The sequence below is a fragment of the Amblyomma mixtum genome, chromosome 3 (genome assembly GCF_055824585.1).
Source record: "Amblyomma mixtum isolate Tamu chromosome 3, ASM5582458v1, whole genome shotgun sequence".
NCBI classification, from domain to species: Eukaryota; Metazoa; Arthropoda; class Arachnida; order Ixodida; family Ixodidae; genus Amblyomma; species Amblyomma mixtum.
Window position 1 is genome coordinate 140798651 of NC_143014.1, and position 16004 is coordinate 140814654.

Sequence of the window (16004 nt, forward strand, 5' to 3'; positions counted from 1 at the left end):
GGAACCATTTAAAAAAATGCAAAAACAGCAAACCCAAACTCAGTCTGTGGCCAGGAACAACTATTTAAGTGACGCAGTGATGACATCACAAACATTACTAGAAAAACACTTATACACACACTGAATGGTCAAAACAGTGACTAAAAATGATGAATCCTCCCATAAAGTGCCTGAGATGATGTAATACAAGCCACAAAATTTGGTCAGTGAAGCGAGGAGTGGGTATTAATGTACGGGTAATGTATGTGATGTTGCAAATTCACTATTGCCCGTAGACATCGTCTGAACCAAAGTCACGGAAAAGGCAAACTTTAAAATCGATTTGGGCCAAAATGAAATATTGCATGGCTGCAAAACTTAGTGAAAGTAATCAGAAATGAGAAAAAAACCTCGAGTATAAGTTTCATCAGAATACGATAAACGCCAAACCCCTTGAGCTACCCTTTAAGTTTCAATTTCATCATCAAAAATTTCAATCCCCTTGAAGCCTGATGTAAATTTTCATTATTATTATTATTCTTATTCCACAGGTTGTGTCTCAGGTTTCCTTGACCACTGCTCCACTCCAGATGGGAGGCCTTTGCTTCCTGCACCTACTGCCAGCTCTTGCTAGCTCAGCACCTTCAGGTTCCAAAATATAAGTTTGTGTAATCAGGGTTTTTATAACATACCCATGAAACTACAAAATGGCTGTTATTTTGAGAAAATGGCTATTTTTAAATTCGTAGTGCTGTAAGTTTTAAGTAAGTAAGTAAGTTTTTTTTAGCCTGGAAGTACTATATAGGCACTCAACTCGAGATGCGAGAAATATTTGCAAATCTGAAAAAATTTGCATGTGATCAGATGACCTGATGTGATGAACAGCATAAGCAGAATGCGTTTTGGAAGCTGATGTTTTTTTCCTTTTGCTCTATCCCATTCCCTGAAAGTTGTGCCATTTAATTCCACTTTTACTGTTTGAAACATGCTCTTTGAAAGATGTGGGAGGTCATCTGCAGCTTGCTCTGATGCTTGGTGGGCCTCAACAACCCTGACACACCACTGCGCTAGGTGGGAGTACCATTTCCCCACCCAATGCTGGTATATGATTCTATTCTGCACCAAATAAAAATGAGCCTTTCATGGAATCGCACTGAGACGTGAGGCTCAGGAAAGATTTGACCGAAATGTGAATATAGTTATACAGTTCCACTGCATTTCTCAGTACAAGTGTCACATCTGGCAAGTAATTATTCAATTTTTGACATTACATGCTTGTGGGGTTTCTCTCTCGCCTCTCATTGGGGCAAGCGAGGAGAACTGCCCTCACTGCTTGCTACCAGTGCAGCTGGTGTGCCCTGCGCCACTTTACCCCTTTATCACCCTCCTCGTTGCTATCGGCGCCACATCCTTCTTGCCTCTCTCTTTCCTCCTCTCCCCCTCCTTGTTTCTGATCCCACCACAGAGGCTTCGGCCACCCAGACCGGTGTGTTTGCAGTGACAGTAGTCTTTGTTGGCCTGAAGTTCCTGGTGATGATTTTTCACTGTGTCATCAAGGTCAGCGGCAAATACTTGGGGAATATACTAAATAGGCATTGTGAATTACAGCTGATGCAAGTACCATTTAAAAGGGCGTCATCTTCAACCCAAATCGCACATTTTTTCCCCACGCTTTGAGTATGCCTTTTTACTATACTTAGAAGATGCAACCATCGATGCTGAAAATTGCACAACACTCTTAACAATGACACTATGCGCAACCATGACAGCCTCATGTGAAAGGCAACAGAAAAAAGAAGCTAGGGCATTAACAACAACAGCTTACTAGCTATGCTGTGCGATGCTACATACACTTCTATATCTCTAAAAGCTAGTAAAAAAAATGTTACACATTACTTTGGACGCCTCAATAAAATCTGCACTATGAATAAGCCAGGTATGTCACAGACACCGTTCAACCCATGCAAACAACAAGTTTGAGCATAGTAAATTACTTACAGTTGACCTTTCAAACTCAGGTTCATTGTCGTCAACATCAAGCACCACAACTCTCAAGATCTGGTGTGCTTCTTGCGGAGGAACTCCCATGTCATATGCCACGACCACAAGCTGTCCACAAAAACACAATGTAAGACCACAGTTCAGAGAAGCAAATATTAAAGCACAAGCTTACATACAGAAAAAGTAATGCCTTTGCAATGCAAAGTGTTTATCAACATTAAGTTCATGTGCAAATGCCGATGCACAGCAAAATGATTTGCAAGCCCATAGCAGCCAACTGGAATGTAGTGCTGCTGTGTCATCTGTGGCATTGGTACAAAATATGCAGTGAGTGGGTGCGCTCTGTACTGAGAGTACATCAAGCATGGGTACTGCATTTTTGTGACAAGCAGCAGTAAATATACATGCCTCTCTCCTGACTCCAAGCATACCTAACAGCGATTTCTGCACAACAGAGCTCATGAATCACTTGAGAATTGTAAATGAAATGGCAGCCTAATGTTCAAGATTCACATTTTTATGTGTAGGGCGCTATGTCACGGCAGCCGTGACCAGTTCAGCGTAGCCTGTACACAAGCTTCGCCCTCAACTGCACACTCCTGAAGCTATCAGACATTAGCCTCATATAACAGATAACAAATCCGTTGGCTGCGTAACTGCTGCTCCAGTTTCCTGCGAGATTTCATTCATAAATGCCTGCTGAGACAACACCTATTCACCAAGAGCTTTCAGGCATTCATGAGGTCGTTTTGGGAGCTGAAACATAGAAAGCTTGATGAAATACTACAAGGTTTAATTAAGTTTCCAGCTGCATGTGCAATTCTGTTATATAGAGGCTTGACTGCATAGCATACTGCAGTTAATGACCTCGTTTACTACATACTCTTCATATGCTGAAGGGAAAAAAAACCCCAAAATCTTCTAGTTTTATTTCACAGCAGTGCCTAGAGGAAGATAAATTCCTTGTTTGTGGCAATGGATACAAAACATATGAGCAGGCTGCTGGCAATGGCAGCATTATATGTTATATTAACACAATGCTGCTTTAGCTCTACTCTGTCCATTTTAATTCATTGTTTGATACACTCTTGTCTGTCAAAGTGCAATAGTAAGCTGAGTAACTGATGCGAATAAACAAGTAAAGTAATGTCCAACAATTCGACAAAGGAGCGATGATCTGGAATACGTAACATGGCACTGGAAGTACTTTGGCACAACATCCATCTACACTAAGTAGTCAATGCAGATCCACACCATGAGAGAGAAATTAGCAGGAAATAAGAATGCCCTAGTTACTGGAGCATATATCGCAGTCACCTTCTAATTATGAACGGCAGCTTCATGATATCTCTCAAAAGAAAAGCATTAATTAAAGGTCCACTAAAGAGGAATCTGAATTCATCTTTTTTCCATGGGAACTCGATCTACACTTTCCGAGCATCCTCAGAAACTTTGAATTATTGTCCTGTGCGGCCGATTTCCGTAATTTAAATCAGATTAAACGTCCCGGCTCCCGCCTTTTTTTGAACTCGCCGCTGACAGTAGGAGGAGTCAACCAACACGTGGAGTGGCTTTCAGCCAGTCCCGTATCGGCTTGCCGCTCTGCCATCGGCGGAGTGAGACGTAACGATCGGCACAAGCAAAGAATCCATGCATATTTTTATTTCAGTGGGCCTAATTAGCAGCTATGTTGCCTCTGGCTGGACCTATTTATCCAGAGAAACCTAAAAAACAAAAACAAAATAAAAGCAAAAGCGAAGCCGCCAGCAACTGCCTGAAAGGCACTCTACACGTTAGTTGACTCCTCCTACCTTCAGCAGTGAGTTAAAAAAAATGCGGGAGCCGGGACATTTAATCCAATTTAAGTTAGGGAAATCAGCCACACAGGACAATAATTCAAAGTTTCTAAGAATGCTCGGAATGTGCAGATTGAGTTCCCGTGGTAAAAAGACGAGTTCAGATTCCTCTTTAGTGCACCTTTAACATACCTTGTCCCTAGTCACCCATGGGGTTGAAACTTGGAAGCTAACAAAAAGGCTTAAAGTGAGGTTACAAAAAGTGTAGTAAGCAAGCAATATAAAGGATAATGGTGGGGACAGACAACTGATCAAAACACACTATAGTATTACAGTTGAATATCTTTCATTATATTGGCAGATTCAGCCATAATAATAATGACAAAATGAAAAACTGTAACTTTCATCCAACCCTGCAAAAAGCACAAAACTTGATGAAGGGACACTGTGTAGTGAACCTCCTGTCCTATTGGTGTATCCCACTGTGTGGCTAGTATAAATAATCTTATTGCTGTTAAGCACACTGCACATTTTTTTTAAAACATCCTTGCTTTCTATCAGCAGACATACTTTCTTAAGTACGTCTGCTGATGCAAAGGAAGTTTATTCTGAAAAGTGGTGCTGACTTTGTGTCGACAACAGAAGCAGTGAACAAGCGAACACTTTGTTAAAGATGAATTGATACACTTGGGCCAAAGGAAACAGAATTTTATGCAAACCGTGTAGTTGTCACGCTTCTCTCGATCCAGGACAGCTGTGGTGCTCACAAGACCGGATCCGGGGTCTATCTCAAACTCCAGGTCTTCTCCAACAGCACTGTGTTTATCAAGAAATTTATATGCTACCTGGCCATTTGAAGACAGAGCACTATCTGGGTCGACAGCCTGGACTTGGAACACTGAAGCTCCAATGGTGACATTCTGTAATGCAAAAACAAGAGTACATGACTAAGACAGGTTAGAAGTTTCGTTTAGGCTGCCTTTAAGTCAAGCCCACTTATAACAATGTCCAAGTGCCATGGAAATATCATTGTTATAACCAATAATTGTTGTAACAAGGTTGTGTTGAAAAAAAGAAAAGATGATAAACTTCAGAGCATTTATTGACAGTAAATACCCGGAGGGTTTTGATTGTTCTAATGCCTGTGAAAGCTCGTTAATTTGAACTTCAGGGAACTGGAACGCTGTTCGCCGTTCACCGATGACCAAAGCACCGCCATCACTGCACCACCGGGAGATTCGTGCACCTCCATGTCACAGGAATCAAGTCGGCTTTCCGGAAGTGATTCTTAGGGGAAATTCAAGAAGCATGCAGAACTAAGGGTGCGGTGACAGCTGACAAGAGAAAAACCGTGCTGGCTGCACGCATGCGCACTGCACCGACTGATTGGGGGTACGCATGGCGCGCGCAGTCAATGCAGCAGCTCTCCTGAGGCGATACGCTTGCCTTTGGGACATGGGAAATTGTGAAGCGGGGACCGTAGGAAAGTTAGCGAAGAACAGGGGAAGATGGGACAACGTACTACGTGCTGCCGGTACCAGCCGTAGCTTAGAGTGAAAAAACAAGAAAAACGCGTCTGCACATTTTTTTCTGCAAGCGGCGCACCCCTCAGAAACGTTAATAATGGACTGCTCTGCCAAGGCTCCCTACCATGCTTCCTACTTTCTTCTCTGCATGGGCCTTTTGCTCAGGGGAACGCATTCACGGGTTCTTTTGCTTTCGTGGCATTGCTGTGCCAGCTTAGTCCATTGGTCGGCCCCACACACGCGCGCTTTTGTGTTGTAAGCATGGTCTTGCTGATGTGGTTGTAGCATTTCCTTGGTTTTTTTTCTATTATGGTTGGCACTCAATTACCGGATTTAATTGTTATAACCAATAATGTGCCTTGACAGCATTGCTATAAGCAGTTTATTTTACCATAGAACACATGGCAAAGCTGATTGTGCCATGACTGACCATTGTTACATCCGATATATTGTTATAACCAGTATTGTTATAAGTGGGCTTGACTTAATAATAAAAGAGAATGCGTGCTTATCCTCCGCAGTCCCAGCTTCACTACAGTTTAATAGCTTAAAAATTCTCATTAGAGGGCTTTACATTGTAGTTAAACTGCAATTACACTGCAATTAAACTTTCGAAATTGGCCTGCTATGTGTTGCGTTGTGTTGGGTTTAATGGCGCATAAGCGACTAAGGCTATCATGCGCCAAGGCCTGCTATGTGTACAAGGAGATGATACAGGACTCTGGATAAATATATGAAAATATATGACAGTTCCTGATCCTTACACCACAAAATTGTCGTTCCTAGAGACAAAAAGTCAGATTTCTTTTTTAAATCACCCTATCCAAATCAAGGCAACATACCACCAAAGTTTCATGCAAACAAGTAAAGGAGTCTTTCAATGACTGTGTAAGATCATAAAACTGGCTGCTGCCCTGAAGCTCACCTCATGCACGTAAGCTACCTCACCCATTCGGGGCCGAATGAAGCGCGGTATGCCATCATTTGAAGACACGTCCCCAATAATGATGAGTATCTTGACATCTGTGTGGAGTGATGGAGAGCCACCATCTGTGGCTCGCACTGTCAGAAAGTATGGCTCTGACCGCCCCCTCCCAGACAGTGGCTGAATCACCGTAATGACGCCAGTCTTGTCGTTGATTGCAAAAAGTGCTGCAGAAAAAAACAAAAAAACACCAGAAATATTTTCAGTACAGCTGAAACTTCTCCTGCTCAGAGTGACAAGAAAACCACCATGTTTATGTGCATACCCTTGCCTTATAGGCAGCTTCATAAAGTTCTATCAGAAATTTCAGGCAACTTCTCTGAGTCACACATATTTTTTCAATATCATACCACACACATGACAATAATAGAGTGTCTGCCCAAAAAACACTCTTTCCCGTGGTTGTGAGTAGACATAGGCATGAAATGGTTTGCAGTACCAGCGTAACACACTCTAGAGACTGAACCTGCCACAAGGCAAGGTCTTGTCTTGACCAAACACAGCCATCTGTCTGCAGCGTCGCTCAGGCAGCAGGATCCAATCAGTGCAATGCCCTCACTGTTTACAACGAGTTCTGCGCTGTGCCGAAGGATGGCGTCATTGCTCCGCACGAGACCGCAAAAGTGCGCTTTGCGCAACGTACGCGGTACTCTCGGTTCGCTCACATGTCATGATGAGTGCATGTGCGCTACTCAGGCCGCAGGACAGAGCAAGCTTCTTCATGCCACGCGCTGGCTTCACCCACACCATGGCACTGATGAGACTATGAAGACGCTGTTGCTCATGCATGCGCTGCTCTGGCAGCAGCATAGCATGTAGGCACCAGGAGACAGATGGAAGGTTCACCAAAGTTCGTTTAGGTTCGCTTCCATCTTGGCGTTGTGTTCTCCCTTTGTTCTTGTGCCAGGTCACCCGCAGCGCGCTGACAACCGAAGCTTAAAGCATTTTATGCTTAAAAGTACTAGACAGATTTCTAGGGAAGGAGATGAGATGCAGGGTGGCCTCCCAAGCAGGGACATTGGAGGGGGTTTCTATGTATTATGACATGATCCAGCCAGCTTCCTCTAACCTAAGCCTTCGCATAGCGTGGATCGCACCCGGATTGAGCAGTTGTTTTGACATCAGGAATCCCGATGACAGAACAGTGGTACGCAATCAAATATTGTGTGAAATTTAATAAATTCTGTGTCAAGGCTATTACCATGATCCGTGAAGCCTACAGGGAGGACGCCACATCAAAAAACATGAGTTTTCAAGTGGCGCAAGAAGTTTAAAGAGGGGAAGGAGGACATCAAGAGCAAGCAATATGCAGGACTTCCATTAACAAGCCAAAATAAGGAAGATGTGGCAGAAGTGAAAGAACTTTTGGACTCTGACATGCAGGTGTGTGAATGATTGTAGAAAAGCTAAATTAACAGAAATTCAGTGTGCATTCAATTGTGTCAGCTGATTTGCAGCTGAGGAAAGTGTGTGCCAAATTGGTTCTAAAGGGTTTGTCCAGACAACAGAAGGAAACCCGTGTGTCAATTTGTCAGGAACAGTTAGAACATATGGAGTTTGAGCGTAATGTTTTGGACAACATGAAGACCAGGGATAAAACATGAGTACTCAAGTGTACACCCAAGGTGAAAAAACAAAGTGTGCAGTGGCACACCATGCATCGCCTCTCCTTGCCTAAAAAAGACCTACATGAGCAAATCAAAAGTAAAATCAATGTTCATCGTCTTCTTTGACTCGAAGGGTGTGTGGTCCACAGGGAATTTGTACCTGCCGGACAAACAGTGAACAATCAATTTTATGTGGAAGTGCTCAAGCAGTTGATGTTAAACGTCCGTTGCATCCTAAGAGAGCCTGCCAATACCTGGATTCTCCACCACGACAAAGTGTGAAGTTGCATGTCGCTATGTGTAAGAAGTTTCTGGCAAAGCACAATGTGGCAATGCTGTTTCAGCCTCCCTACAGTCCAGACCTGGCCCCGCCCTACTCCTATCTCTTCTCTCGGATGAAAATGAGAAAATCTCTGAAAAGGCACCATTATGAACAGTGGAAAGAGTGCAAGCAGCTTTGACGCAGTGCCTGAAGGAGAGTCCGGTTGCAGACTTCCGGGTGGGGTGGGGGGGTGTACCATGCACAGCTGAAGCACTGGAAACAGTGTTTGGACGCAGAAGGATGTTATTTTGAGGAATTCTAATTTTACATATATCTGCTAATTTTACATATATGTAGTCCCAATATCTTTTGGACAGACCCTATAGATGCAATTCCTAAAGTATAGATTGACAAAGCACTGATGTTGAACTGACTGGGTTGCTGTTCACCAAATCTGCATAGTACTTCTGTACAGACATGTCTTACGTGGGCAACACAGACTTCCCTTCACACATAATGGATATAATCTTGAGCCAGTAACTTTCCTGCGGCCTTAAAGGCTGCGGCTTCACAAAGATAAGCTAACAGGCCTTCGGAGAGCTAATTGCATTTGAAAACTAGAAATTCAAACAAGAAATTATGGGGGCACCTAAGCAATTTTTATGATGTGTAAATTCGAATGCACTGCTTGTCACTGAGTGTGTCGCAGAGTTCTTGTCGGGAGCTTGGGGGGTGAACGTTGTTTCACTGCAGCAGCTCACTTTGCACATTTCACTACGTTGTGGTGGTTGCGTGCTTTGCTGTCTTGCCTGATGATGTTGACGCAAGCGATTCAACTTGGACGATGAAGACTCCGTAGTGGCACAACCTCACTCTCCGAAAGCTAAAAGCCAAATGACGGTGGCGGGGGGGGCTTTCTGTTTTGTGTAATCTCTAGCTGCATGTGCATGAATAAGACAGCAGTGCATCGTATTTCCTAGCATAGCCCGAGGAGGTGACATGCCGCTGTTTACATGTACCACATCAAGTCAGGCGGGACAGTATCATCTCGCCCAGTGCATGTGGCAGAGCGGGACAGCTGCTCCCATCTTCAGCCTCGTCTGCTTTGTAATCCCGGTGAGGGGGTATTGTATAGGGACCCCAGGAAGGAGGAGGGGTGACCCCAAACATGTTTCCATACATCGCCGAAGTCGACTTGCTCTTCGCAGAGGGGAGAGTTGTATTGATGGTGAAGACGTCACTCGCATGTGGTGGCTTCTGCCATGCGTGCCTGCACCGGCTTTCTGGCTACAGCAGGGTTTTCGCAGCAACGAGCCAAGTAATACTCTTGCATTAAAACTATTCCTGGAAGCAAGCATGATTTCCACCTCTTCTTTCCACTTCTTTAGCATTTCTATCCCTGGCTGTAATTCAGTTGAACTATTCTTTTTTTTTTTAGAACTTTTAGCACTTCTGAAAAATGGAAAATTTTTAAGTTCTACTAATTAGCTCTACTAAAGCTCAATAAAGCCCTAGAAAAAATGAACCCCAAGCACAAAATAAACCAGCTCACAATAGCATTTAAGTAGCATAATCATACACAATATATTATAGCAAGTGAAGCATGCATTTTTAAAAGCAACCTGAATTTCATTATCAACACAAAGTGTTGGATAACTGTGCACATTTACATTAGTGAGAAGATGAAAAAATTAATAAAAAATGCCCACCGACATCAAAACGAATACACAAATTCCACCTAGAAAAGTACTTTTCCAGCTGCATTTCCAGCTGAAATGGCATTTCCATTTCTACTTCTAGCTGGAAGTGAAAGGTATTCTAGCTGGAGTAAGCTGGAAGTGGAAATTTTCCAGCTGGACGCAAGAAACATTCCAGCTGGACATGACTTCCAGTTCCAGAATCCAGCTCGAAATGGCAACATTTACTTCATATCCTCATACCGTATTTTACGTCACAGACATAGAGTAAGATGTCTACATCTAGCTTGAAGCATACATACATGCCTTCAAAAAAAAAAGAACCAACAAAAATCCACCCACTCAAACACATAGCAGGAAATTTGACAAAAACCATACGCCTCACAGAATCAGGATAGTTTCATGACCCCTAACTGTAAATGACCCAATCTACTTGAGCCACAAGTTTCAACACCAACCTGCACATACATGTGCATACACAAAATGGCGAGAGATCAATACACAATGAAAACAAGAGGTTAAGATATTTTTACATACTGATGGCTCCCATTTCAGGTTCGTCCGCAAAGGAGTAGCTGATTTCCGAGTTAGAACCAGCATCTTTGTCATTGGCCCTCACAGTCAGAATACTGAAGCCTGTCGGAACGTTTTCTGGCACAACAGCCGTGTAGCCGGACTGGGTGAACTCTGGAGCATTGTCATTCTCATCCTGGATTTTGATCACCACCTTTTCAAACAAGTAATCAACATAAGAAGCAATGATTAGTTACAGAGAATTTGCAGAAGTAAAAAGAACACACGGTTTCAGTCATGCAAGCCTCATGAACAATAAAGTTCAAATGTTTGGTATAAACAATTAAAACACTTCATCTATATTTAAAAATTCACTATAAACATTGATCAAGTACTTCAAAAGTGTCCAGAGTGGTGAGTTAAGGAAGAAAATTCACTCCCTGTATGTACTGATTTAATGTTACACTTCATTTCCAAAACTGTTTTGTCTTCTCCTTTTAACATTTTAAATGTACCATTCTGAAGGCTTCTAATGTAAGCTGCCACTTCGGTAACAACATAACGAACAAATGAACAAATTAGCAAAACAAGAGACTAATAAAATTTATTTAAATCACCACAAAATATAGCATAAAAATATTCAACACATATGTGCAGAGCTTAACAGCATTCAGCAGTGATGATATGATCACTGCATATGTTCACTCTAATGCATTCCCCAAAGTAACATCCACCTTGTTTTCTTTTAACCACGCATTCCAGCAACAAACACCGTCCAAACGATAAGAATTTAAAATCGTCGCCCACCCGAAGTTTCATCCTGAATTGTTATTCTGATGAAGTATAAAATATAAATTATTAGCACAACCACAGAATATAGCATAAAACTCCCTTTAATTAAAAAATAACAAATTTATTTTGATCACACCTCACACTCTAGCTCACTTTTCTGCATAATTACCGTCACTGATAAGTAAATTGTTGCAGTGAGGCACAAAATGTTACAGCCCTGTGTTGTAGGACAGTGCTACCTGTAGTGAAAGTCAAAACTGTATTGCATCTCTGGTGTTTTTTCGCCCACAAGGCAAACTTTTTGATATGCGGAGAGAAACGAAAATTACATGGAGTCAACTGAGGTTGTACACAGGGTGACTGAATTATTTGCTGAGAACTTAAAGGTGCACTGAAAAGGAATCTGAACTCGTCTTTTTGCCGCAGGAACTCAATCTGCCCGTTCCGAGCATTCTTAGAAACTTCGATTTATTGCCCTGTGTGGCTGATTTTCCTAATTAAATCGAATTAACGTCCGGCTCCCGCCTTTTTTTTTTAATTCTCCCTCGTACGGTGGGCGGAGTTGACCAACGCGTGAAGTGCCTTTCAGCCAGTCCCGCGGCGGCTTGCTGCTCTGCCATCGGCGGAGTAATACGTAGTAGTCCGTAGAAGCAAATAGTCCGCGCGTATTTTTATTTCTGCGGGCTTATTTTGCGGCTATATTATCTGCAAATGAAACTATTTATTCAAGGAAACCTAAAAAACAAAATGAAGCGAAAGCAAAGCCTCCACGGAGCTGGCTGCAAGGCACTCCACGCGTTGGTCGACTCCACCCATTGTACGAGGGAGAATTTAAAAAAAAAAAGGCGGGAGCCGGACGTTAATTCGATTTAATTAGGAAAATCAGCCACACAGGGCAATAAATCGAAGTTTCTAAGAATGCTCAGAACGTGCAGATCGAGTTCCCGCGGCAAAAAGACGAGTTCAGATTCCTCTTCAGTAAGTTTTCTGATACCAAATGAATTGCTGAGACCTTGAGTTTAAGGAGAAGAGGGAGGGAGGGGGCTAGCGTGCAGCTGGGTATTGTCACAAAGTAGCACAGTACTCTAAGTGAATGAGCCTTTTGTTCTAAAAGGCATGACAAACTTTATCTAGTGTCCTGCAATACATGCCATATTGTTGGTTGTTGAACCTGTAAGTAAGCATTCAATAAGTAACACCCTGTTTTTGTGCAAATGAAATCTGCACATGGTCCTTCCAGATCAAAAATTCAGTAAACATGAAGCTTTCACTACAGGTGGCACTTTTTCTGATACCAGGGACTGTAAGGACCTGTTCTCCAGTCCTACCTATGTCTTAACAATGAAGGCGACTCAGCAGAAATGTGGGTACGGGCACGTGGCACTAAGAATAAAAAAACACTTTGGAAACAATCCTAATGTTTAATTTTAACAGTAAATTAGAACCTGCCAATTTCCTGGATATCTCTTACAGATAAAAATTTAAGTATACACAAGCTATATGACAATGTACTGAACTTCTGCACAGTGTTAAGGAGGCTGCTAAGAGAAGAGAATTAATCACCAGAACTGATGTTCTCCGCTGGTTTGAGGGTGCACCTGGGTTGTCAACTGCAGTCACCTGAAGGTTGTAGAGTGGCTGTTTTTCCCGGTCAAGAACTGCACCTTCCTGGATCCCCAGTGCTCCCTGCATGTCAGCAGCACACTACTATAGCATTTCTTGCTACCTATATAGTGTACTGAAGGCTAACCTCCGTAAACAGTGTTATGATCCAAAAGGCATTCTAGAATTTATATTATTAAAGCATGTGCACTCAATGTAAGCACTCTTTAATAGAATAAGTACAATTCAGGTTAACGAACGCTCAAATAAATCTCATCCCCACATGGCAACCGACACGCATGACATCTTTGAAATAGAAATACGACGTGCTTACATGGCAGTATCATAATGTTACAGTGTACAGATATAAGGAAAATACTAAAACGAAACCAACTCCATCATTTTACAGCAGTCACAGTTTTCAAAAAATGTGATGTAAAGCAAAGGCAGGCTGATGTAAAAGGCTGTTCAATCAGATGGCATGATATGTGAATTTCCCTCTCTTAGCACATACACTGCCTAAAACACATAAGCAAAAGCCCAGTGGCACAATAAAGAATCCTTGTACATGTCAAAGAAGAAAAAACTTCATAAAGTTCCCGACGACTTCCCTCGTAGTGAGCTGCACACAGGTTGTTTGCCAACATAAACAGCAGTCAGCGCCTTCACAGCAGCTATCTCTCTTGTGGTTTGCTTATGTACAGAAATTACTTTACTTCTGAACATACTGACTAATCCAGCTGCAAGTATACTTCTGAATAAGTAACTGCAATGCTAACTGTGCTAAAACTAAATGGAGCCAGCAGCACCAGTAGCCCGTGTGGAATTCTGACAGCATGCACTCATAATTTTCGCTCTGATGTAGTATGCATTGCCCCATGGCATGTGTTCACAAACATTCTGGCCTCAGAGAACCCACGCAGCTCTTAAAAAGCACTGTGGTACCCTTTGTGCCATTGCTCTTGCCCCTTCTGCTAGATGCACATACAAAAAAAAAATGCAGATGCATAGTTCGTGGTAAATGAATTTGATTTGGTTTTATGGGGTTTATCATCCCAAAGCAACTCAGGCCATAAGAGACTCCATAGTGGACGGCTCCGGATAATTTCGACCACATAGGGTTCTTTGACATGCACGAACAAAGCACAGTTATTAATATGCACTAACAATGCAACAACGGCCAGGACTGAACCTGCATCTTTTGGGTCAGCAGCTGAGCACCCTAACCACATGCCACCGTGGAGGCCTTGGTGGATAGACTTAGTTGAAGATGACCATGGACTGTGGCCAACCATAAGTGAAGTGAAAGTCGTATTGTGACTTGCAGAATGATTCTCTCTGGGTATGAACACAAATTGGTATTACAAGATGCTCTGTGCAGTGCCCACTTTTGGGCATGGGCACCAACAACAGTCACAACATATTTGTAGTAATAATGGGTAAACTTGCTGCAAGCTGTCATAGCATCTTTTACTTTGAACTTCAGATAATTTTACCTGCTTATCACGTTCCAACTTAGTTGAAATAATGGATGCTGACTGTGCTTGAAAAAGTTAGAAGAGTACCCAAGCTTGGCCAACACCGTATTTATTCGAATCTAGGCCCATAGTTTCTTTAAAAACATGAGACATGAAACTCTTAGGTCGGCTTAAATTTGAGGATTTTGTAGTTGTATTCATGATGAACGTTTTGCTAGTGCCGCAACAAGGAGGGCCTTCACGAGCCCGAAGAAAGGCCGCCATCTCGAAGTGGAATCAGCACTGACAGAGTTCATGAAATTTCGGAGGTCAGTGGTTCCAATGACCCCAGAAGTGCTACAGTCCAAAGTGAGAGAGAGGTAGCAAGAGAGCAAGGCACTCCATGGGACCAGTGAAACGCGCGAGCTTGCTCCAACACGCCGCATCAAGCTCGCATCGCTAGGAGCTGTAGCTAGCTGGATTGCTGCAGCCTGGGATGACATCCCACAAAGCTTGGTTGCACGTTTGTTCTGAAAGTTCAGCATTTTCGATGCACTTGATGGCACAGAAGACCGTGCACTGAACGAAAAGGACATTGATAAGTAGGTTTGCAATGACAACGACGAGTGAGTGGGAGCAGGTTCGTGGAAATAAATGCCGTTTGCATGCTGTCCCTGCTGTCGTTCTGAATTGTTTTTTCGGCCAGCTTACACTCGAGGAAAGTTGTTTTTTTTATTCGTCCTTCAAATTTCGGGCGTCAGCTTAGAATCGAGGTCAGCCTAGATTTGAGTAAATAAGGTATTCCCTTGCACTCATGCTTATCTTTGCAGACGTGCCTGTTGTTAAGCTAAAATGCTCCTCATGCTTATTTCACAATGATTTTTACATGCCAGATAAGATGATATTGAAAGATGGGGAAGCAGTTGACCACACTGTTGCACAATTCAGAGCACACAAAACTATTTTTTTATTGCACTTCACTTTAGATGCTCATAATTATGGCTTTTGAGTAAGCATACAGGCACAATACATACCGTTGTTTCATTGATGCTGAACACATCTGATCCTTCTCCGGAGACATAATATCTCACGACACCATAGCCTTGCTGTGTGTCCTTATCGGTTGCCGTTATGAGCAGGATAGTGTGAGGGTACTGAGTAGCCTCCGACACCATTGTTACATATGACTGAAAAAGAAGTGCAAAGATTGTTTGCTCATGCACAAAATCAACAGCAGCAGAAGCACAAGCACGCCACTTAATATAAATGCTGTCATATAAATAGCTTACATTCTGTGAGAAAACTGGACTGTTGTCATTTATATCTTGCACATTAATGATCACTGTAGCAATTGATGACTTCTGATTGTTTTTGTCTTGACCAATGATGGCTTTCACATCGAATGCCAACACCTTTTCTGGCAGTTCTTCGTAATCAAGCCTCTGGTTAAGTGTTACAGCACCTGAAAATGTCAGAGCCAAAAAAAAGAAAGTTCAGAACCAGGAAAGGGTTGATGAATTGATTTTTTTTAGTACAAACACGGCAACATGTCCACTAAAGATCAAATGTGACCTGGGCATCCTTAACCCTTTCAGGAGCTATGAACACACAACTGTGTTCATTGCAAATACGCAGATTGTTTTTTAAGCATGACAGAAGTAATTTCTTTTGAGACAAATTTAGCATATTGTAACTGGCGTGCTTTTTCATGGTACCTGCAAACACAGTAAATATTATTTCTCAGAACAATGAGCTTGGTAGTATGTCTTTTGGCATACTTGTGTGAA

At 42.5% G+C, this 16004-nt stretch overlaps 1 protein-coding gene across 1 annotated transcript in view; it reads right to left on the reverse strand.

Annotated features, from left to right (window-relative positions):
• Cad74A (cadherin 74A) overlaps positions 1–16004 on the reverse strand; it is a 70911-nt gene that overhangs the window by 31314 nt on the left and 23593 nt on the right. Inside the window, exons 23-29 of the mRNA XM_089581321.1 lie at positions 15507–15679; positions 15252–15404; positions 12722–12844; positions 10391–10580; positions 6228–6454; positions 4496–4696; positions 1978–2088 (exon numbers count right to left, since the gene is read on the reverse strand). Of these exons, the coding sequence (XP_089437447.1) occupies positions 1978–2088; positions 4496–4696; positions 6228–6454; positions 10391–10580; positions 12722–12844; positions 15252–15404; positions 15507–15679 (1178 nt within the window). The remainder of the gene's footprint in view (positions 1–1977; positions 2089–4495; positions 4697–6227; positions 6455–10390; positions 10581–12721; positions 12845–15251; positions 15405–15506; positions 15680–16004) is intronic.